General features: G+C 44.7%; 1 protein-coding gene across 3 annotated transcripts in view; it reads right to left on the bottom strand.

Annotated features, from left to right (window-relative positions):
* osbpl8 (oxysterol binding protein-like 8) overlaps positions 1–25,459 on the bottom strand; it is a 314,521-nt gene that overhangs the window by 98,101 nt on the left and 190,961 nt on the right. For all 3 annotated transcript variants that reach the window (XM_078219490.1, XM_078219489.1, XM_078219491.1), the window contains 2 exons: positions 25,063–25,147; positions 8,727–8,895 (listed from right to left, as the gene is read on the bottom strand). In XM_078219490.1, coding sequence (XP_078075616.1) covers positions 8,727–8,895; positions 25,063–25,147 — 254 coding nt within the window. The remainder of the gene's footprint in view (positions 1–8,726; positions 8,896–25,062; positions 25,148–25,459) is intronic.

Here is a 25,459-nt window from a genome sequence, read left to right on the forward strand (position 1 = left end):
GAAAGAAATGTCAGAGGTAATAGCGGATGCATTAGTGGTTATTTATCAAAATTCCTTGGATTCTGGGGTAGTGCCGGCGGATTGGAAAACGGCTAATGTTACGCCGCTGTTTAAAAAAGGAAATAGACAAAAGGCGGGTAACTACAGGCCAGTTAGCTTAACGTCTGTAGTTGGGAAAATGCTGGAATCCATCATTAAAGAAGAAATAGCAGGCCACCTGGATAAGAATGGTTCGATTAAGCAGACGCAGCATGGATTCATGAGGGGAAAGTCGTGCTTGACGAACTTGTTGGATTTTTATGAAGATGTGCCTAGTGCGGTTGACGGAGGGGAACCGGTGGATGCGGTGTTTTTGGATTTCCAAAAGGCGTTTGATAAGGTGCCTCACAAAAGGTTGCTGAAGAAGATTGGGTCACACGGAGTTGGGGGTAGGGTGTTAGCGTGGATTGGGCATTGGCTATCCGACAGGAAGCAGAGAGTCGGAATAAATGGGTGCTTTTCTGGTTGGCAGATGGTAACTAGTGGCGTGCCGCAGGGATCGGTACTGGGGCCTCAACTATTTACCATTTATATAGACGATCTGGAGGAGTGGACTGACTGTAGGGTAACAAAATTTGCAGACGACACAAAGATAAGTGGAAAAGTGAATCGTGTGGAGGGCGTAGGTCTGCAGAGAGATTTGGACAGGCTGAGTGAGTGGGCGAGGATCTGGCAGATGGAGTATAACGTTGACAAATGCGAGGTTATTCACTTTGGAGGAAATAATAGCAAATGGGATTACTATCTAAATGGAAAAAAATTACAACATACTACTGTGCAAAGGGACGCAAAAACCCAGTCTGCAGGTGCAACAGGTGATCAAGAAGGCAAATGGGATGTTGGCCTATATCGCAAGGGGGATAGAATATAAAAGCAGAGATGTCTTGCTGCATCTGCACAGGGCATTGGTGAGGCCGCAGCTGGAATACTGTGTGCAGTATTGGTCCCCTTATTTGCGGAAGGATATATTGGCCTTGGAGGGAGTGCAGAGAAGGTTCACCAGGTTGATACCAGAGATGAGGGGTGTTGATTATGAGGAGAGACTGAGCAGATTGGGTTTGTACTCGTTGGAATTTAGAAGGCTGAGGCAGGATCTTATAGAGATCTATAAGATAATGAAGGGGCTGGATAGGGTAGAGGTGGAGAGATTCTTTCCACTTAGAAAGGAAGCTAGAACTAGAGGGCACAGCCTCAAAATAAAGGGGGGTCAGTTTAGGACAGAGTTGGGGAGGAACGTCTTCTCTCAGAGGGTGGTGAATCTCTGGAATTCTCTGCCCACTGAAGTGGTGGAGGCTACCTCGTTGAATATGTTTAAATCACGGATAGATGGATTCCTGATCGGTAAGGGAATTAGGGGTTATAGGGATCAGGCGGGTAAGTGGAACTGATCCACTTCAGATCAGCCATGATCTTATTGAATGGCGGGGCAGGCTCGAGGGGCTAGATGGCCTACTCCTGCTCCTATTTCTTCTGTTCTTATGTTCTTATTAAGTTGATCTTTCTCTGCACCCTAGCGATGACTATAACACTACATTCTGCATTCTCTCCTTTCCTTCTTTCTCTATGTATGGTATGCTCTGTCTGTGTAGCGCGCAAGAACCAATACTTTACACTGTATAGTAATCTATGTGATGATAATAAATCAAATCAAATCTCTCCAAGTGCTGAGTTATGAAATTCTTGATAATGGACTCTAGCAGTTCCCCAGTTTAAGGAAGATGTGCGGGGGAAGTTTTTCATGCAGAGAGTGGTGGGTGCCTGGAATGTGCTGCCAGAGGAAGTGGTAGAAGCAGGCACATTTGCAACATGCAAGAGGTATCTAGATGGATACATGAATAGGGAGGGAATAGAGGGATATGGACCAAGTAAGGGCAGAAACTTTTATTTTTAGTTTAGTTAGGGCATCATAATTGGCATAGGCTTGGAGGGCAGAAGGGCCTGTTCCTGTGCTGTACTGCTCTTTGTTCTTTTGTTCTTTCTAGTATTGACATTAGGTTTTCTTGTCTCTCGTTCCCTGTTTTCTCTCTACCTACCTTTTTGAATAGCGGGATTACATTAGCTACCCCCCAATCTGTAGGAACCAGTCCAGAGTCCAAAGAGTTTTGGAAAATGACCACCAATGGATCTACTATTTCTGGACCGCTTCCTTAAAGAGGGGCTTTAGATTGGTTCCACTGGTCGGCGCAACATCGAGGGCCGAAGGGCCTGTACTGCGCTGTAATGTTCTATGTACTTAAGTACTCTGGGGTGAAGATTATCAGGCCCTGGAGATTTATCCACCTTTCGTCCCATCAATTTCTCCAAAACCATTTCTCTACTGATGCTGATTTCCTTCAACTCCTCATCAAAACTTGTTCCTCTCAGAACTTCTGGTACATTATTCATGTCTTGCTTTGTGAAGACAGAAACAAAGGACGAATTTAGTTCCTTGGGCATTTCTTTGTTCCCCGTTATGATTTCTCCCCGTTTCTGGTTGTAAGGGGCCTACATTTGTTTTTGTCAATCTTTTTCTCTTTACATATCTATAGGAACTTAACAGGCAGCTTTTATATTCCCTGCCAGTTTACTTTAATACTCTATAGCCCCTTTTTAATCATTCGCCCGGTCTTCTTTTGATGATTTTTAAACTGCTCCCAATCCTCAGGTCTATTGCTTTTAATACTCTTGGATACAAGGCATTCAGGAAAGATAGAAAGGAAGAAAAGGAGGAGGAGTGGCAGTATTGATTAAGGAGAGCATTGCAGTGCTGGAGAAAGAGAGGTCAATGACAGAATCTGAAACCAAAAGAGAAAATGCTGGAAAATCTCAGCAGGTCTGGCAGCATCTGCAAGGCGAGAAAAGAGCTGACGTTTCGAGTCCAGGTGACCCTTTGTCAAAGCTAAAAGGCATAGAACGCGGAAGATATTTATACCATGGGGTGAGGGAATGAAAGATGAGTCATAGCCACAAAAACAAAGGGAACGGCTGCTAATGGCAGTCCACAGGTAGAATAGAAGGTGTGAAAGGCCAATGCAGAGAAGCTGAAATCAGAGGGTAAACTGTGACAGATGAAGGTGTGGGAGATGGGGGGATGGGTGGGAGAGAGGTAAAATTGAGAAAAAGGGAAGCAAAGGGGAAAAAGGTAAGATAAGGAGGATAAAATAGGGGGAAAGAGTGGGGAGGGAAAAGAGAAATAAAGAAAGACAATAAAGAAATAAAAGGTAGAGAACAGTTAAAATTTAAATAAAATGAAAACAAGGGGGTCGAGGTGGGGTAGAGCTAATCATCTGATGCTGTTGAATTCGCTGTTGAGGTGGATGCAATGATAGAATCTATTTGACAAGAGCCAAGGGAAAAAAAGAGTACATTTACATTGCTTGGTGTTTAATCTCTCGGCTACCAAATATGGGAAAGATGTAGTGGAAACAAATTTGAAAGGAAATTACAAAGTAATGCAAGAATGATAAAGTTATAATGGGGGACTTCAATTACCCTAATATAAGCTGAGATAATAGTAGTGTAAAGGGCAGAGAGAGGCAGGAGTTCCTAGATTGTATTCAGGAAAATTTTCGACAGCAGTATGTTCCCAGTTCAATGACAAAGGAGACACTGCTTGACCTGGTTCTTGAGAATGAGGTGGAGCAAGTGCCAACAGGGGAAAATTAGGGACAGTGATCATTGTATCATAAAATTTAGGTTGGCTAGGGAAAAGGGAAAAGGAACAATCCAATGTATGAATAATTAACTGGGAAAAAGCCACGCCAATGGAGGAAGAATGAATCTGGACCTGATAAATTGGAAGCAAAGATAGACAGGCAAAATTATAACTGAAGGGTGGGCTGCCTTTTAAGGAGAGAGTTCAGGTACAGTCAAGCTATAAATCCATGACAGGGAAAGGTAAACAAATCCTGAACTCCTTAGATCATGAAAAAGATAGAGTAAAATGAACAAAAACTGTCCATATAACAGATGTCAGGTTAGCAATACAATTAAAAATCAGGCTCAATATAGAAGGCTCAGAGTGGAATTGAAAAAGCACCCAAAAGAAGCAAAAGAGGGAGTACGAGAAGAGACTGGCAGCGAACATAAAAGGGAATCCAAAGATCTTCTGTGAGCACACAAATAGTAAACGGATGGTAAAACAAGAGGAACTAGTTAGGGACCAAAAGAGGATTTACTCAAGAGGCCACAGGGTATGGCTGAATTAATACTTTGTACCTGTCTTTACAAAGGAAGAAGATACTGCACAAGTCATGAAATAGGTTCAATGGGATGAATGGTCTCCTTCTTTGCCACAAATTACCCTATGACTTGGATGATTTCAAAAGTTGTAAGGCATCTAAACAAAATAAACTTGCTGGGCTATGGGTATAGAGTGGGGAATGGGGCTGATTGGATTGATCTATGGACAACTGGCAGACACTCCTCTGTGCCATGATGACACTGTGACTATGACCATTTCTGGATTTTCTCGTTACTGTGTACTTGCGAGGGCTCTCAATGTTGCTGTCTACATCATTGGAGTAATGCTGGCAAATGCTGACAGATTCTTCATCATTACTACCACACAATCCAGGTTATAATTTCCACTATGTTCTATATTTAAATCACTGACACAATGAACCAATGTTGCAGGACAAAAAGAGTTGTCCGGCTACTTTCAGACTTTGTCCCCGTTGAGGCCTGGAATGCGCTGCCAAGTAGGGTGGTGGAGGCAGGCACGCTGACATCGTTTAAGACTTACCTGGATAGTCACATGAGCAGCCTGGGAATGGAGGGATACAAACGATTGGTCTAGTTGGACCAAGGAGCGGCACAGGCTTGGAGGGCCGATGGGCCTGTTTCCTGTGCTGTACTGTTCTTTGTTTGAGTGACTAGACAGAGATGTTCAGAGTTTAAAATCGGCCTTTATTTTGTGCTGCAGCAAGGGATCTGGTACTCAAACTGGTGGCGGATTACACAGCCCTGAATGAAGCATTACCAGAGTTATACTTTCAGATTCGGTTGCAAGTAATTAGCATATACCAAAGGTTTACATCTGTTCAGAAATTATCTATGACAACTAATAGTTAGGATTTTTTAAGGTAAAACATAAGGGTATAGCTGTCCAATTGCAACTTGTGCACATCAACCTAATTATATCAAACAAGTGTTTCTTCTTTGCTCATCTACCACCCTCCAGACACGAGAATGATAGTTATATGTCTGACCAATGGTATCTCAACCTCCCATGTTCAATATTCCTTGTTATAACAGATACTAACAAGCTGCACATGATTAAATGGACATCTTGTGCGTATATTGTGTGACTGAAGCCTTTCTTGTAATTGGGAGTTTTGTGGTCTTTGACTCTTACCTAGGTGTGCTTCGAATAAAGGCACCAGGTTTCTCAGAGCTCCTCTGTGATTGAGTATAACAGCTAGCTGTGTATGTGATTTCTAAACTGGTATAATTTTTAACTCTTTCCACCAACCTTCAAAATGAAGTCACGTATACAGGGATAAGATAATCATTCTGCTCAGTAAAAACAAGGTGAATGAGCAGCTCATTTCATAGAAATCATAGAAACCCTACAGTACAGAAAGAGGCCATTCGGTCCATCGAGTCTGCACCGACCACAATCCCGCCCAGGCCCTCCCCCCATATCCCTACATATTTTACCCACTAATCCCTCTAATCTACGCATCCCATTCTTATTTTTTTGGTGGCACTGGCTGACATAGAAATGTGATGATGTGGAGATGCCGGCGTTGGACTGGGGTGAACACAGTAAGAAGTCTCACAACACCAGGTTAAAGTCCAACAGGTTAATTTGGTAGCAAATACCATAAGCTTTTGGATCGCTGCTCCTTCGTCAGATGGAGTGGAAATGTGCTCTCAAACAGTGCACAGAGACACAAAATCAAGTTACAGAACTTGATTGTTCCTGTGGGGGAGCACTTCAGCAGTCACGGGCATTCAGCCTCGGATCTTCAGGTAAGCGTTCTCCAAGGCGGCCTTCACGACACACGACAGCGCAGAGTCGCTGAGCAGAAACTGATAGCCAAGTTCCGCACACGAGGACGGCCTAAACCGGGATGTTGGATTTATGTCACATTATCAGTAACCCCCACAGCTTGCCTCCTGGACTTGCAGGCTGTCCTGTCTGGAGACAATATACATCTCTTTAACCTGTGCTTAATGCTCCCTCCACCCACATTGTCTGTATCTTTAAGACCTGGCTGGCTGTAGGGATTCGCATTCTAATCAGTATTCTGTAACTTGATTTTGTGTCTCTGTGCACTGTTTGAGATCACATTTCCACTCCATCTGACGAAGGAGCAGCGCTCCGAAAGCTTATGGCATTTGCTACCAAATAAACCTGTTGGACTTTAACCTGGTGTTGTGAGACTTCTTACTATAGAAATGTGAGCCAGGATACTGAAAGAACTGGCTACTTTTCAATGAGTGCCAGGTCTTGAATGCCCACCTGAACTGCTAGAACATGGAGACAGGGCCTCAATTAAACAACTCTGTAGTGGGATTGCAGAATTTCCTCAAAACTGCACTTACATCGTCAGAAGACAATTAACTACACAAGCCTTTCGACAGCACACTAAAACCTCAAACATAACCAAAAAGCAAGAGTGTGCAGTTTTTGGATGCATTGCTGCTCGGAGGAACTCCCACTGGCTGTAGATGCAACTGCAGAAGCATCACAGCCGTGTACAGGCTGTTTTCTGACAGGAAAATATGGCTCCTTCACCACAGCAGCAACATGTTGAGCTGTAATCTAGTGATCAAGTTAAGAGTTCTGTTCTCAGCTAATTGTTGCTTACTTCTCAAAGGACCATATGACAATGACTGAAATCTGATCTATTCTTTCAAAGAGAAAACAACCACTCCTGGACATGGTTTCCTTGATCAAAGAATTGGTTGAAAATAAAGACTTTCACTTTTATATACCTTTCATGACCTTTCCTAAGGTGCTATACAACCAGTGAATTGAGGCTATTCTTGTACTCTAAGGAATATGGTAGCCAATTTGCACACAGCAAGCTCTCAGAAATTGTAATGTGATAATGGCCAGATAATTTGCTTTACTATAGGAACTAGGAGCAGGGATATGCAAATCCAGTCCTTCGAGCCTGCTCCACCATTCAATCAGATCATGGCTGATCTCTCACTGGTCTTAAATCCACCTCCTTACCTGTTCCCCATATCCCCTTGTCCCTTTTTAAAATTAGAAATATATCTATCTCCTTCCTGAAATCATTCAACGATTCAGACTCCACCGCGCTATGGAGCAGCGAGTTCCACAAATTCACCACCCTCTGTGAGTCGTTCCTCCTCATCTCAGTTTTAGATCCACTGCCTCTCGACCTATACCTGTGACCTCTTGTTCGAGATTGCCCCATAAGAGGAAACATTTGGTCTACATTTACTTTATCAATCCCTTTTAAAATTTTAGATACCTCGATCAGATCCCCTCTCATTCTTCTAAACTCCAGTGAGTACAATCCCAAACTGTTTAATCTCTCCTCATACGTCAACCCTTTCATCCCCGGAATCAATCTGGTGACCTTCCTCTGAACTGCCTCCAATGCCACCACATCCTTCCTCAAATAAGGAGACCAAAACTGGACACAATTCTCCAGATGTGGTCTCACCAACACCCAATACAATTGCAACAACACTTCTCTACTTTTATACTGCAGTCCTTTTGCAATAAATGCTAATATTCCATTTGCCTTTTTTATTACGTGTTGCACCTGCATACCAACTTTCTGCGATTCATTAACATAGACACCGAGATCCCTCTGCCCGGACACATTTTGAATCTGCTTACCATTTAGGTATTAATTTGCCTTTCGATTTTTTCTGCCAAAATGGACTGAGTGATGATAAATATTGGCCAGAAAACTAGCAAAAATTCCATTGCCCTTCTTAAAAAGAATCCTTTTATATCCACTTGGAAGAGCAGGTGATTTGTTGCTTCTACTACCAAAGATATATATTATGTACAAGTTTAGCTCCAAAATCATTTTATCACTGGAGAGCTATAGCATTTATAATTCTGGAAACCACAGAACGCATACTTCAAAGAAAATCTATAGCACTTGCACTTTTAGCTGTAGCCTCAGTATTAAGTTCAGGTGGACAACACTTGGTTGCTTCCCAAATTTCTCAAGTAAAAAGTTCATTAGTCACAAATAGGCTTACATTCACACTGCAATGAAGTTATTGTGAAAATCTCCTAGTCACCACACTCTGGCTCCTTTTCGGGTACACTGAGGGAGAATTTAGCATGGCCAATGCATCTAACCTGCACACCTTTGGACTGTGGGAGGAAACCGGAGCACCCGGGGGAAACCCATGCAGACACAGGGAGAACATGCAAACACCTCACAGACAGTGACCCAAACCGGGAAGCGAACCCGGCTCCCTGGCACTGTGAGGCAGCAGTACTAACCACTGTGCCACTTTCGAGATTCCTAAATGAATAGCTTTTCATAATTCCCAGTAAAAGACACATTTGAACATTATAATATAACAGAGAAACTTACTTTTCTAACTGTCAAAGAAAGGTATGATTAACGCATGTAAGTTGATCTATTAAAAATAGTCCTATGCCAAATTTAACCTATCCTATACAATTAGAATTGCCAACAAAATGCGAGAAACTCCTCTGTAGCCATTAAATATCAAGTGTCAAAAGAACTACTTACTGGTAGTATTCTGGATTTTGAAGAGCATTTGCTCGCAGTAATCCAAAAAGTGCAACATGACAGTTCTCCGAGGTGTTTAGATCAATTTCTTTGCCATCTCTAATCATGGTGCGCTTAAGGAGACTTGAACACTTCAGAGCAAGTTCCAAAGCATCCATCCAACATCTTCCTGTAAGAGTTTGAAGGGTGTGTGAGATCTCAGAAAGCCATAGAACAGCGAAGCATAAGATGGCACTCACGTCTAAGCTTTTACTTATGGAGACAAACATTACATAACAGGCACCTGTTATGCCAAACCCCTTTTTTCAGCCTGTTTCTATGAACATGGGCAAGTGTCCTACTTTCTGAATACAATTAACATCCACTCAATATATACAATTAACAAAGTGCCCATTATCGACATCTGAAACACTGGTGTTACACCAGAGGTGTAACAGCATGCAAGTAGGAAATAAAATATAACAAATAATTTATTTGTAAAGATTCAAATTTCTCACTTCCTTGGTTCAATAACTTTCATAAAAGAATCAAATCAAAACGAGCGGGACTTTTTTTAAAATTAAAGACTAACAATTAAAAATGATTTGATTATTTTTCTCCTACAGCAGCGGTTCTCAAACTTTTTAACCCATGGACTACTTCGAGGGCCATCTATGAGTCGTTTCGCATCCTTACATCATGAAAAAACTCATCAGAATTAATCATGGTAGATTCCTTGGCATATTCAAGTTGTAAGTGACTTCATGGCCTCCTGCGGGCCCACTCATTACTGAAGAGTCTGATGTGGGATTGGCATGGATGTCCACAGAACTCGCAATTCATTTGGTTTTTGGTGATGCTTCAGGGAGTTTCTGCAGCAGCATGGGCACAGTAGATGGAGTGGGTTTGGCACAAACGGTTCTCGAAACATGTTGAACCAAATTTAAATGATTGCCATCACATGGTCCCAAGAGAAGTGGTCTGCAATGTAAAAGTTTGTGTTGTTTGCTCTGAATTCTCATGATGAACCGCAGGTGTGTTTGGTGGAAGCATCCAGAGTCCAAACTATAGCACTGCCAGTATTCTGTGCCGTACAGCAGGGTGGTAAGGTCAATCAATGATCTTGTCAAGTTTGATATTAGCCTTCAGCTAGATGCCAGGAAGCTTCCAGATATGATCGTGGAGTCAGACGTAGGCAGAACTTACTTTTGGAAACATCAATACTTCCACCCCAAGAGAGCACACTACCAAAGTATGAGAATTTTTCCACAGCCTTGAAACTGGAGCCATCAACAATTATATTTGGTGCTTCATAGTCTGTGTCTGGTACTGGCTGAACCATGAGTTCAGAAGTGAAGACGCTGATTTGGAAACCAAAATTTTTGGCAGCACTCAAGAATTTGTTTGCTGTAGTCTAGAAATGTTGCGTGTTGTGGATCATCTGCGTGTAGAAGCTGTTTGATTACTGCCTTTGTGACTTTGGTGGATTGACACTAGTGAGTTTATTGAATAGAATCTAATGTTGATGTTTACTGGGATATCTCTGCTGGCTTCATTGCAGCAAAGAATAGATTGAAGTGTTGGGGAGCCACAACACTAAATTCTGCATAAGCATCGGATATCACTCCACAGACACAAACACACACAAAATATCATTATGCAATCGGTGCAGCATTTTGATAAACTTATAGAAACATAGAAACCTACAGCACAAAACAGGCCCTTCAGCCCCACAAGTTGTGCCGAACATATCCCTACCTTTTAGGCCTACCTATAACCCTCCATCCTATTAAGTCCCATGTACTCATCCAGGAGTCTCTTAAAAGACCCTATTGAGTTTGCCTCCACCACCACTGACGGCAGCCGATTCCACTCGCCCACCACCCTCTGTGTGAAAAACTTCCCCCTAACATTTCCCCTGTACCTACCCCCTAGCACCTGAAACCTGTGTCCTCTTGTAGCAGCCATTTCCACCCTGGGAAAAAGTCTCTGAGAGTCCACCCGATCTATGCCTCTCAACATTAGGTCTCCTCTCATCCTACATCTCTCAAAGAAGAAAAGACCGAGCTCCCTCAGCCTATCCTCATAAGGCATGTCACTCAATCCAGACAACATCCTTGTAAATCTCCTCTGCACCCTTTCAATCTTTTCCACATCCTTCCTGTAATGAGGCGACCAGAACTGAGCACAGTACTCCAAGTGGGGTCTGACGAGGGTCTTATATAGCTGCATCATTACCCTCAGACTCCTAAACTCAATCCCTCGATTGATAAAGGCCAGCACACCATACGCCTTCTTAACAACCTGCGGGGCCGATTTTAGAGTCCTATGGACCCGGACCCCAAGGTCCTTCTGATCCTCTACAGTACTAAGAGTCTTTCCCTTTATATTGTACTCCTTCATCCCATTTCACCTGCCAAAATGGACCACTACGCATTTATCTGGGTTGAAGTCCATCTGCCACTTCTCCGCCCAGTCTTGCATCCTATCTATGTCCCTCTGCAACTTCTGACATCCCCCCAGACTATCCACAACCCCACCAACCTTCATGTCGTCGGCAAACTTACCAACCCATCCCTCCACTTCCTCATCCAGGTCATTTATGAAAATGACAAACAGCAAGGGTCCCAGAACAGATCCCTGGGGCACACCACTGGTGACCGACCTCCAATCAGAAAAAGACCCATCTATACACACACTCTGCCTCCTTTGGGCAAGCCAGTTCTGGATCCACAGGGCAGCAGCCCCTTGGATCCCATGCCCTCTCACTTTTTCGAGAATCCTTGCATAGGGGACCTTATCGAACGCCTTGCTAGAATCCATATAAACTACATCTACCACTTTCCCTTCGTCAATGTGTTTAGTCACATTTTTGAAGAACTCCACCAGGCTCGTAAGGCACGATCTGCCTTTGACAAAGCCATGCTGAGTATTCTTGAGCATACTAAACCTCTCTAAATGCTCATAAATTTGTCCCTCAGGATCTTCTCCATCAGCTTACCAACCACTGAGGTTAGACTCACCGGTCGGTAATTTCCTGGGCTATCCCTATTCCCCTTCTTGAAAATAGGAACCACATTAGCAATCCTCCAGCACCTCTCCCGTCTCCATCGACGACGCAAAGATCATCGCCAGAGGCTCTGCAATCTTTTCCTTCGCCTCCCACAGTAACCTGGGGTACATCCCATCCAGACCCGCTGACTTATCTATCTTGATGCCATTCAAAGATTCCAGCACAACCTCTTTCTTAAAGTCCACACACTCAATCTTTTCAGTCCACCGCAAGCCCACAGTACATCCACCCATGTCCTTCTCCTCTGTGAAAACCGAGGCAAAATACTCATTAAGCTGGAATTGCGGATAGCGAAGAGCATTGTCGGGCAATACAGCAGGATATAGATAGGCTGGAAAATTGGGCGGAGAGGTGGCAGATGGAATTTAATCCGGATAAATGCGAAGTGATGCATTTTGGAAGAAATAATGTTGGGAGGAGTTATACAATAAATGGCAGAGTCATCAGGAGTATAGAAACACAGAGGGACCTAGGTGTGCAAGTCCACAAATCCTTGAAGGTGGCAACACAGGTGGAGAAGGTGGTGAAGAAGGCATATGGTATGCTTGCCTTTATAGGACGGGGTATAGAGTATAAAAGCTGGAGTCTGATGATGCAGCTGTATAGAACGCTGGTTAGGCCACATTTGGAGTACTGCGTCCAGTTCTGGTCGCCGCACTACCAGAAGGACGTGGAGGCATTGGAGAGAGTGCAGAGAAGGTTTACCAGGATGTTGCCTGGTATGGAGGGTCTTAGCTATGAGGAGAGATTGGGTAGACTGGGGTTGTTCTCCTTGGAAAGACGGAGAATGAGGGGAGATCTAATAGAGGTATACAGGATTATGAGGGGTATAGATAGGGTGAACAGTGGGAAGCTTTTTCCCAGGTCGGAGGTGACGATCACGAGGGGTCACGGGCTCAAGCTGAGAGGGGCGAAGTATAACTCAGACATCAGAGGGACGTTTTTTACACAGAGGGTGGTGGGGGCCTGGAATGCGCTGCCAAGTAGGGTGGTGGAGGCAGGCACGCTGACATCGTTTAAGACTTACCTGGATAGTCACATGAGCAGCCTGGGAATGGAGGGATACAAACTATTGGTCTAGTTGGACCAAGGAGCGGCACAGGCTTGGAGGGCCGAAGGGCCTGTTTCCTGTGCTGTACTGTTCTTTGTTCACCTCTGCCATTTCTACTGGTTCCGTACTGATTTTCCCGCCTTCACTTTTTATAGGTCCTATTCCTTCACGTCTCATCCTTTTACTCTTCACATATTTATCGAACGCCTTAGGGTTTTCCTTAATTCTACTTGCCAAGGCCTTCTCGTGACCCCTTCTGGCTCTCCTAATTTCCTTCTTTAGTCACTTCCTACAAGCCTGTTTGAGTTGGCTCTTTTCTCTCTCCACAGAGGCTGTCAGACCTGTTGAGATTTTCCAGCATTTTCTGTTTATGTTTCAGATTCCGGCATCCACAGAATTATGCCTTTATTTTGATAAACTTACTTGTTTGGATATCCCAGCTGGTGCCGTTGACCAGGTCACAAAACTTTAGTTAGACCTATTAACAATATACATAGATATTGATGCTGCTCTTTGCTTGTAGTAATCTTGCTGCAACCACCATATTGGCTGTCCCATGATCAGCCCGAAAACCACACTGTAATTCCAGAAGAGCATCATCTACAAGGATGTCTAGTAGACTGTTAAGTAGGATTTATGCAAGTGTAGCAGGACAGTGCTTGTTAACAATTCAGGAGTGTCTGGGGTCAGGAAAAAGTTGGACAGGACTTCGAAGACGAGTCTGCCTTTAGAATCATAGAAACCCTACAGTGCAGAAGGAGGCCATTCGGCCCATCGAGTCTGCACCGACCACAATCCCACCCAGGCCCTACCCCCACATATTTTACCCGCGAATCCCTCTAACCTACGCATCCCAGGACTCTAAGGGACAATTTTTTTTCTTAAACTGGCCAATCAACCTAACCCGCACATCTTTGGACTGTGGGAGGAAACCGGAGCACCCGGAGGAAACCCACGCAGACACGAGGAGAATGTGCAAACTCCACACAGACAGTGACCCGAGCCGGGAATTGAACCCAGGATCCTGGAGCTGTGAAGCAGCAGTGCTAACCACTGTGCTACCGTGCCGTGGAAGTGGAAAGGATCCAAAAAATTGTACGCAACAACTACTCAGGAATAAGTCTTATAAAGCGCAATGTCGCTGTTCGCATTTATGATGAGTGGTGCTGCGCATGTAGGAGCTGATCTGGTTGTGATATGTCACGAGTGGCAAGATTAAAGATTCTGACCTGTTCGCCATACAGCCAAAGCCATGGTATTCTGCACCAGTGACTTGCATTTTGAACAGGTCAAAGAACATGTGTAGTCCGCAGGCCACATTTTGATCACCACAATCCTTCAAAATGGTGAACAGTGTGGCAGTTTATCTTAATCCAATACCAAGGCTTAACCTTGATGGCCTCGTGCATCAGTCGCTGAAAGCACGCAGGTACAGCAGGCAGTAAAGAAGGCAAACGTACGTTGGCCTTCATAGCAAAAGGATGAGAGTGTAGGGATAGGGATGTTTTGCTGCAATTGTATAGGGCGTTGGTGAGGCCACATCTGGAGTATTGTGTGCAGTTTTGGTGTCCTTATCTGAAGAAGGATGTCCTTGCTATAGAGGGAGTTTAGCGAAGGTTTACCAGGCTGATTCTTGGGATGGCAGGTCTGTCATATGAGGAGAGACTAAGTCAGTTAGGATTATATTCACTGGAGTTTAGAAGAGTAAGAGGGCATCTCATAGAAACTTATAAAATTCTAACAGTGTTAGACAGGGTAGATTCAGAAAGAATATTCCCAATGGTGGGGGAGTCCAGAACTAGGGGTCATAGTTTGAGGATAAGGGGTAAACCTTTTAGGACTGAGGTGAGGAAACCTTTCTTCACCCAGACGGTGGTGAATGCGTGGAATTCACTCCCACAGAATGTAGTTGAGGCCAAAATGTTAGAACATAGAGAACATAGAAAAGCTACAGCACAAACAGGCCCTTCGGCCCACAAGTTGCACCGAACAATTTCCTTACCTTCTAGGCTCATCTATAACCCTCTATCTTACTAACCTCCATGAACCTATCCAAAAGTCTCGTAAAAGACTCAATCGAATCCGCTTCCACCACCACTACCGGCAGCCGATTACACGCACCTACCACCCTCTGAGTGAAAAACCTACCCCTAACATCTCCTCTATACCTACTCCCCAGCACCCTAAACCTGTGGCCTCTCATGACAACCATTTCAGCCCTGGGTAAAAGCCTCTGAGAATCCACTCTTATCAATACCTCTCAACATCTTATACACCTCTATCAGGTCACCTCTCATCCTTCGCCTCTCCAAGGAGAATAGACCTAGCTCTCTCAACCTATCCTCATAAGGCATACCACTTAATCCCAGCAACATCCTCGTAAATCTCCTCTGCACCCGTTATATGGCTTCCACATCCTTTCTGTAATGAGGCGACCAGAACTGGGCACAGTACTCCAGGTGGGGTCTGACCAGGGTCCTATACAGCTGCAGCATTATCTCCCGATTTCTAAACTCAATTCCTCTATTGATGAAGGCCAGTATTCCATACGCCTTCTTAACCACAGCCTCTACCTGCGACGCCGCTTTGAGCGTCCAACGAACCCGGACCCCAAGATCCCTCTGTTCTTCCACACTGCCAAGCGTCTTACCCTTAATATTATATTCTTCCATCCTATTCGATCTGCCAAAATGACCCACCACACACTTATCTGGGTTGAAGTCCATCTGCCACTTCTCCGCCCAGTCTTGCATCTTATCTATGTCTCGTTGCAACTGCTGACATCCCTCTACACTCTCCACAACACCACCAACCTTTGTGTCATCATCAAACTTGCCAACCCATCCTTCCACTTCCTCATCCAGGTCATTTATAAAAATCACAAAGAGCAAGGGTTCCAGAACAGACCCCTGGGCACCCCACTGGTGACCGACCTCCACTCTGAAAAAGACCCATCGACAACCACTCTTTGCCTCCTGTGGGCAAGCCAGTTCTGAATCAACAAAGCAACGTTCCTTTATATCCCATGCCCCTTCACTTTCTCTATAAGCCTTGCATGGGGCACCTTATCAAACGCCTTACTGAAATCCATATAAACCACATCTACCGCTCTTCCCCCGTCTAAGTGTCTAGTCACATCTTAAAAACTCAATCAGACTCGTAAGGCATGATCTGCCTCAGACAAAGCCGTGCTGGCTACTTCTGATCATACTATTCCTTTCCAAATGTTCATAAATCCTGCCTCTCAGGATCTTCTCCATCAACTTACCTACCACTGAGGTTAGACTCACCGGTCTATAATTTCCTGGGCTATCTTTTCTCCCTTTCTTGAATAACGGAACCACATCCGCCATCCTCCAATCCTCCGGAAACTCTCCCGTCTCCATTGACGACGCAAAGATCAACGCCAGAGGTATCAGCAATCTCTTCCCTCGCCTCCCACAGTAACCTGGGGCACATCCCATCCGGGTCCCAGCGGTTTATCTAACTTGATGCTTTTCAACAGCTCCAACACATCCTCTTTCCTAATGCCCACTGCTCAATCTTCTCAGTCCACTGCAAGTCTGCACTGCAACTACCAAGATCCTTTTCCACTGTGAATACTGAAGCAAAGTATTCATTGAGTACCTCTGCTATTTCAACCGGTTCAATACAGACTTTCCCACCGTCACATTTGATAGGTCCTACTCCTTCACATCTTATCCTCTTGCTCTTCACATACTTGTAGAATGCCTTGGGGTTTTCCTTTATCCTATCTGCCAAGGCCTTCTCATGTCCCCTCTTGGCTCTTCTAATTTCCCTCTTTAGTTCCTTCCTACTAGTCGTATACTGTTCTAGATTTCTAACATTACCTAGATCCCTGAACCTTTAGTAGGCTTTTCTTTTCTTCCTGACTAAATCCATTACAGCTTTCGTGCACCATGGTTCCTGTAACCTACCATAACTCCCCTGTCGCACCAGAACATTGCCGTGCAGAGCTGCAGACAAGTTTTCCTTGAAGATTTGCCACATTTCTTCCGTACATTTCGCTGAGAAAACCTTCCAATTTATGTCTCTAATTTCCTGCCTAATAGCATCATAGTTGCCCTTACTCCAGATAAACACTTTCCTAGCTCGGCTGATCCTATCTCTCTCCAATGCTAGTGTAAAGGTGATAGAGTTATGATCACTATCCCCAAAATGCTCTCCCACTGATAGATCTGATGTTGTGTGATTTCAAGAAGAAATCAGATATAGCTCTTGGGGCGAAAGGGATCAAGGGATATGGGGAGAAGGGGAGATCAGGATATTGAATTTCATGATCAGTCATGATCAAAATGAATGGCAGAACAGGCTTGAAAGGCCGAATGGCCTACTCCTGCTTCTAGTTTCTATCATGTATAGGGTCACTGGAACTACAGGTGCAAGATTAACAAGAGGTTATCTTGCAAGACTTTAAACTTTTCACCTCAATATTACTTTCAACACTCAGCAAGTGTACTCAAGGGAAAAATATATTCACCCTACCAATGAGGGTAAAAGCAAAATACTGTGGATGCTGGAATCTGAAACAAAAACAGAAAATGCTGGAAAATCTCAGCAGGTCTGACAGTTTCTGTGGAGAGAGAATAGAGCCAACCATTCTCCAAGTTCCTCTGTCTCCGCCGCATCTGTTCTGATCATGCCACTTTCCAAAATGGCGCTGCTAATATGTCTTCCTTCTTCCTCAATCGTGGATTTCCACCCACTGTGGTTGACCGGGGTCTCGGCGGCATCCGATCCATCCCCCGGGCCTGTGCTCTCACCCCCTCCCCTCCCTCCCAGAATCAGGATAGGTCTCCCTTGTCCTCACTTTTCATCCCACCGGTCTCCGCATTCAAAGGAGCATCCTCCGCCATTTCCGCCAACTCCAGCATGATGCCACCACTCAACACATCTTCCCCTCACTCCCCCCCCGTCAGCATTCCGCAGGGACCATTCTCTCCGGGACACCCTGGTCCACTCCTCCATCACATCCAACACCTTATCCCTGCCCACGGCACCTTCCCATGCAATTGTAGAAGATGCAACACCTGCCTCTTTACCTCCTCTCTGCTCACCATCCCAAGTCCTAAACACTCCTTTCAGGTGAAGCAGCGCTTCACATGCACCTCCTTCAATCTGGTCTATTGCATTCACTGCTCCCAATGCGGTCTACTCTACATCGGAGAGACCAAACGCAGACTGGGTGATTGCTTTCTTGAACTCCTTTGGTCCATCCGCAAGCGGGACCCAGACTTTCCTGTCGCTTGCCACTTCAACACCACCCTGCTCTCCTGTCCACACGTCCATCCTTAGCCTTTTGCAATGTTCCAGTGAACTTCAACGCAAACTGGAGGAACAGCACCTAATTTTCCGATTGGGCACTTTCCAGCCTCCCAGAGTGAACATTGACTTCAATAACTTCAGAGTATGAACTCTCTCTTATACCTTCCCCCCATTTCCATTTATTTTATTTCATTCCGTTTCTTCTTTTCATCTCATTCATCCATTTTTATCATCCTGCTTTCTCACTTCCATTTTTCCACTTCTTCCACAACCACCACCACCACCTTTTCAGGGTTACTGCCTTAACCATCTGTACTTCTGTTCTGCTAGTCACACATTCTGATGATTTAATGGAGACTATTGCCACCTCTCTCAGCCTCCTTCATCCTCATTTACATTCCCTTTGTCCTATTATAGCAACCCCCCACACCCAATAGTATAAATCTTTTCTGATTTTCTTTGCTCTTAGCTCTGATGAAGGGTCATCCAGACTAGAAACATTGGCTCTATTCCCTCTCCACAGACGCTGTCAGACCTGCTGAGATTTTCCAGCATTTTGATTTTGCGACCAATGAGGGACTCTTTTAAATCAAAAAGATGAAATTAACAAATACCATCTTATAATGTGCCATCTTCAGTGGTGTTTTTAGAATCAGCTTATGTATGAATAGGTACAAGGTGTTCAGGAAAGACAGAAGGGAAGAAAAGAGGGAGGGGTGGCAGGATTGAGAAAATTGCCGTGCTGGAGAATGAAAATGTGTTAGAGGGCTCAAGGGCAGAACCTATTTGGCTAGAGCTAAGGAACACAAAAAAGTGCAATTATATTACTCAGTCTGTGGGAAGGCAAAGGGACGTCTGATAAGTGGCAGGCTTTCAAAAGTATGTTAACCAGGGTTCAGGTAAGCACATTCCTCAAATCTCGGCACAACATCGAGGGCTGAAGGGTCTGTACTGTGCTGTACTGTTCTATGTTCTCTTAGAGTGAAGGACAAGGCTGGCAGAAGTAGGGAACCCTGGATGACTCGTGATATTGAGGCCCTGGTCAAGAAGAAGAAAGAGGCACATGACATGCATAGGCAGCTGGGATCAAGTGAATCTCTTGAAGAGTATAGAGGGTGTAGGAGTAGAGTTAAGCGGACAAGAGGAGAGGCTGTACTTGATCTGATACTGACCAATGAGCCTGGACAGGTGTCAAATCTCTCAGTGGAAGAGCATCTTGGGGAAAGCGATCATAACTCTATCTCCTTTATGCTTGCATTGGAAAAAGAGAGGATCAGGCAAGCTAGGAAAGCGTTTATATGGAGTAAGGGGAAATATGAAGACATAATAAGGCAGCAAATTAGAGGAGTAAATTGGAAGGGGGTATTCTCGGGAAAATGTACTGAAGAGAGGTGGCAGTTTTTCAAGGAATGTCTGTCGAGGGTTCTACAGGACAATGTTCCGAGCAGACAGGGATGAGTTGGTAGGTTAAAGGAACCATGGTGCACGAAAGCTGTGCGGGACCTAGTCGAGAAGAAAAGGAAAGCGTACAAAAGGTTCAGAGAGCTTGGCGAAGATAGGGATCTAGATGAGTATACGGTTTGTAGGAAGGGACTAAAGAAGGAAATTAGGAGAGCCAGAAGGGGTCACGAGAAGGCCTTGGCAGGTAGGATTAAGGAAAACCCTAAGGCGTTCTATAAATATGCGAAGAGTAAAAGGATGAGACGTGAAGGAATAGAGCCTATAAAAGGTGAAGGCGGGAAAATCAGTACGGAACCAGTAGAAATGGCAGAGGTGCTCAATTTTGCCTCGGTTTTCACAGAGGAGAAGGACATGGGTGGATGTACTGTGGGCTTGCAGTGGACTGAAAAGATTGAGTATGTGGACTTTAACAAAGAGGTTGTGCTGGAATCTTTGAATGGCATCAAGATAGATAAGTCGCCGGGTCCAGATGGGATGTACCCCAGGTTACTGTGGGAGACGAGGGAAGAGATTGCAGAGCCTCTGGCGATGATCTTTGCGTCGTCGATGGAGACGGGAGAGGTGCCGGAGGATTGGAGGATTGCGGATGTGGTTCCTATTTTCAAGCAGGGGAATGGGGATAGCCCAGGAAATTACCGACCGGTGAGTCTAACCTCAGTGGTTGGTAAGCTGATGGAGAAGATCCTGAGGGACAAGATTTATGAGCATTTGGAGAGGTTTAGTATGCTCAAGAATACTCAGCATGGCTTTGTCAAAGGCAGATCGTACCGTACGAGCCTGGTGGAGTTCTTCAAAAATGTGACTAAACACATTGACGAAGGGAAAGCGGTAGATGTGGTTTATATGGATTTTAGCAAGGCGTTTGATAAGGTCCCCCACGCAAGGCTTCTCGAAAAAGTGAGAGGGCATGGGATCCAAGGGGCTGCTGCCCTGTGGATCCAGAACTGGCTTGCCCAAAGGAGGCAGAGAGTGGGTATAGATGGGTCTTTTTCTAAATGGAGGTCGGTCACCAGTGGTGTGCCCCAGGGATCTGTTTTCGGACCCTTGCTGTTTGTCATTTTCATAAATGACCTGGATGAGGAAGTGGAGGGATGGGTTGGTAAGTTTGCCGACGACATGAAAGTTGGTGGGGTTGTGGATAGTCTGGAGGGATGTCAGAAGTTACAGAGGGACATAGATAGGATGCAGGACTGGGCGGAGAAGTGGCAGATGGACTTCAACCCAGATAAATGCGTAGTGGTCCATTTTGGCAGGTCAAATGGGATGAAGGAGTACAATATAAAGGGAAAGACTCTTAGTACTGTAGAGGATCAGAAGGACCTTGGGGTCCGGGTCCATAGGACTCTAAAATCGGCCCCGCAGGTGGAGGAGGTGGTTAAGAAGGCGTATGGTGTGCTGGCCTTTATCAATCGAGGGATTGAGTTTAGGAGTCCGGGGATAATGATGCAGCTATACAAGACCCTCGTCAGACCCCACTTGGAGTACTGTGCTCAGTTCTGGTCGCCTCATTACAGGAAGGATGTGGAAAAGATTGAAAGGGTGCAGAGGCGATTTCAACGATGTTGCCTGGATTGAGTGGCATGCCTTATGAGGATAGGCTGAGGGAGCGCGGTCTTTTCTCCTTGGAGAGACGTAGGATGAGAGGAGACCTAATAGAGGTATATAAGATGTTGAGAGGCATAGATCGGGTGGACTCTCAGAGACTTTTTCCCAGGGTGGAAATGGCTGCTACGAGAGGAGACAGGTTTTAGGTGCTGGGGTGTAGGTACAGGGGAAATGTTAGGGGGAAGTTTTTCACACAGAGAGTGGTGGGCGAGTGGAATCGGCTGCCGTCAATGGTGGTGGAGGCAAACTCAATAGGGTCTTTTAAGAGACTCCTGGATGAGTACATGGGACTTAATAGGATGGAGGGTTATAGGTAGGCCTAAAAGGTAGGGATATGTTCGGCACAACTTGTGGGGCTGAAGGGCCTGTTTTGTGCTGTAGTTTTCTATGTTTCTAAGAGAGAAATCTGGAGGGTAAAAAGGGGACACAAGATTATTTTGGCAGATAAGGCAAAGGAGAATCCAAAGAGCTTCTACAAATACATAAAGGGCAAAACAGTAACAAGGAAGAGGGTAGGGTCTGTTAAGGATCAACAAGGTCATCTATTTGGGGATCCACAAGGGATGGGTGAGATCCTAAATGAATATTTCTCATCAGTATTTACTGTTGAGAAAAGCATGGATGTTAGGGAATTTGGGGAAATAAATAGTGATATCTTGAGGAGTGCACATATATATTACAGAGGAGGTGGTGCTGGAAGTCTTAACGCGCATTAAGGTATCAAGGCACCAGGATCTGAAGATGTGTATCCCAGGACATTGTGGGAGGCTAGGGAGGAAATTGCAGGTCCCCTAGTCAAGATATTTGCATCATCGATAGTCATGGGTGAGGTGCCTGAAGATTGGAGGGTGGCAAACGTTGTGCCTTTGTTTAAAAAGGGCTGCAGGGAAATGCCTGGGAACTACAGGCAAGTGAGCCTCACATCTGTGGTGGATAAGTTGTTGGAAAGTATTTTGAGAGACAGGATTTACCGACATTTAGAGATGCAAGGACTGATTAGGGACAGTCAGCATGGCTTTGTGAGTGGAAAATCATGTCTCTCAAATTTGATTGAGTTTTTTGAAGAGGTAACCAAGAAGATAGATGAGGGCAGTGCAGTTGATGTTGTCTACATGGACTTTAGCAACGCCTTTGACAAGGTACCGCATGGTAGGTTGTTGCATCAGGTTAAATCTCACAGGATCCAGGGTGAGGGATCGAAATGGATACAAAATTGGCTTCTTGACAGAAGCCAGTGAGAAGTCATAGAATAGAAACCCTACAGTGCAGAAGGAGGCCATTCGGCCCATCGAGTCTGCACCGACCACAATCCCACCCAGGCCCTACCCCCACATATTTACCCACTAATCCCTCTAACCTACACATCCCAGGACTCTAAGGGGCAATTTTTAACCTGGCCAATCAACCTAACCCGCACATCTTTGGACTGTGGGAGGAAACCGGAGCACCCGGAGGAAACCCACGCAGACACGAGGAGAATGTGCAAACTCCACACAGACAGTGACCCAAGCCGGGAATCGAACCCGGGACCCTGGAGCTGTGAAGCAGCAGTGCTAACCACTGTGCCACCGTGAGGGTGGTTGGAGAGGGTTGTTTTTCAAACTGGAGGCCTGTGACCAGCGGTGTGCCTCAGGGGTTATGCCCTGTTTGAGAGCAGATTTCCACTCCATCTGACGAAGGAGCAGCAAGCGCTCCGAAAGCTAATGGCATTTGCTACCAAATAAACCTGTTGGACTTTAACCTGGTGTTGTTAAAACTCTTACCAGCGGTGTGCCTCAGGGATCAGTGCTGGGTCCACTGTTATTTGTCATTTATATTAGTGATTTGGATGAGAATATAGGAGGCATGGTTAGTAAGTTTGCAGATGACACCAAGATTGGTAGCATAGTGGACTGTGAAGAAAGTTATCTCCAATTGCAACGGGATCTTGATCAATTAGAACATAGAACATAGAACATTACAGCGCAGAACAGGCCCTTCGGCACACGATGTTGCACCGACCAGTTAAAAAAAAAACTGTGACCCTCCAACCTAAACCAATTTCTTTTCGTCCATGAACCTATCGACGGATAGGTTCATGGGCTGACGAATGGCAGATGGAGTTCAATTTAGACAAATGCGAGGTGATGCATTTTGGTAGATTGAACCAGGGCAGGACTTACACAGTTAATGGTAGGGCGTTGTGGAGAGTTACAGAACAAAGAGATCTAGGGGTACATGTTCATTGCTCCTTGAAAGTGGAGTCACAGGTGGACAAAGTGGCGAAGAAGGCCTTCGGCATGCTTGGTTTCATTGGTCAGAACATTGAATACAGGAGTTAGGACGTCTTGTTGAAGTTGTACAAGACATTGGTAAGGCCACATTTGGAATACTGTGTACAGTTCTGGTCACCCTATTATAGAAAGGATATTATTAAATGAGAAAGAGTGCAGAAAAGATTTACTCGGATGCTACCGGGACTTGATGGTTTGAGTTATAAGGAGAGGCTGGATAGACTGGGACTTTTTTCTCTGGACCGTAGGAGGCTGAGGGGTGATCTTATCGAGGAGGTCTATAAAATAATGAGGGGCACAGATCAGTTGGATAGTCAATATCTTTTCCCAAAGATAGGGGAGTCTAAAACTAGAGGGCATAAGTTTAAGGTGAGAGGGGAGAGATACAAAAATGTCCAGAGGAGCAATTGTTTCAACAGAGGCTGGTGAGTGTCTGGAACAAGCTGCCAGAGATAGTAGTAGAGGTGGGTACAATGTTGTTTTTTAAAAACCATTCAGACAGTTACATGGGTAAGATGGGTATAGAGGGATATGGGTCAAATCCGGGCAATTGGGATGAGCTTAGGAGTTTAAGTTGGGCCAAAGGGCCTGTTTCCATGCTGTAAATCTCTGTGACTATGAGTGTAGTCTATAGGCCATCAAGATGTCGAGAATGGGGGGATTTTAATTATCCAAATATAGACTGGGATAATAGTAGTGTAAAAGATGCTGCTTACAATAATATTGTAGCGAGGGCAAGAGTTGTTTGTGCGTGTTCTGGAAAAATTTCTACAGCAGCATGTTTTCAGTCCAACGAGAAAGAAAATATTGCTGGACCTAGTTCTTGGGAATGAGGTGGATCGAGTGGCAGGGGAGTGTTTAGGGGGTTGTGATTATTGGATCATCAGGTTTAGGTTGGTGACGGAATGTGATAATGAACAATCCAGAATAGAAATAATTCACGAGGGAAAAGTCCATTCAATTGGATTGTATTCCTTGAAGTGAAGGTTAAAAGGAGATTTGATACAGGTATTCAAAGTCATGATGGATCGGGACAGAGTTGATAAGGAGAAACTTAGGTTGAGGATCAAGAATTTAAGTTAACTGGCAAAAGAAGCAATGGCGACATGAGGAAAAACCTTTCACCAGCGAGTGGTTTGGATTTGGGATGCGCTGCCTGAGACTATGGTGGAGCCAGATTCTATTGAGATATTCAAAAAGTAATTCTATTGTGATCTGAAAAGATATGATGTGGAGATGCCGGCGTTGGATTGGGGGGGCACAGTAAGAAGTCTCACAACACCAGGTTGAAGTCCAACAGATTTATTTGGTAGCATGAGCTTTCTGAGCGCTGCCCCTTCACTGCCGTGGCACTCACCTGATGAAGGAGCAGCGCTCTGAAAGCTTGTGCTACCAAATAAACCTGTTGGACTTTAACCTGGTGTTGAGAGACTACCTACTGATCTGAAAAGGAGGAACGTGTAGTTATGGGGAGAAGGTGGGAAATGGCACAGATAATGATGGGCAGAATGGCCTCCTTCTGTGCTGTAACCATTCTATGATTCAGATTATATTTAGAGCATTTAACAAAATTTCATGATAATCAAACTTTTTATACTAAATTCTTACCATCAGATTCCGAAGCAGCTCGAAATATCAGGTAGCTACTGGGTAGTGGCTGAGTTATGGACCCAACAGTTTCACCTTTAGGACCCTTCAAAACAAAATTACATTCAGTGCAAACACGTTATGTTTTGAATATTATCTCCTTAAAATGAAGAAATTTATATCATGTAAAAAATTAGGACTTTTGTCATTGGAACAATGCAGATTACAGGAAAAATAAGCGGGTGTTTAAAATTAGGAAAGGATAGAACAAGGACGACAGATGCAGATTATTCTCTGCAGTTAAGAGGTCCAGCCTGAGGAGCTATAGATACAAGGTTCATAGAATTCATAGAATCCCTACAGTACAGAAAGAGGCCATTCGGCCCATCGAGTCTGCACCGACCACAATCCCACCCAG

The sequence above is a fragment of the Mustelus asterias genome, chromosome 9 (assembly GCF_964213995.1).
Source record: "Mustelus asterias chromosome 9, sMusAst1.hap1.1, whole genome shotgun sequence".
In the NCBI taxonomy this organism is placed as follows: Eukaryota; Metazoa; Chordata; class Chondrichthyes; order Carcharhiniformes; family Triakidae; genus Mustelus; species Mustelus asterias.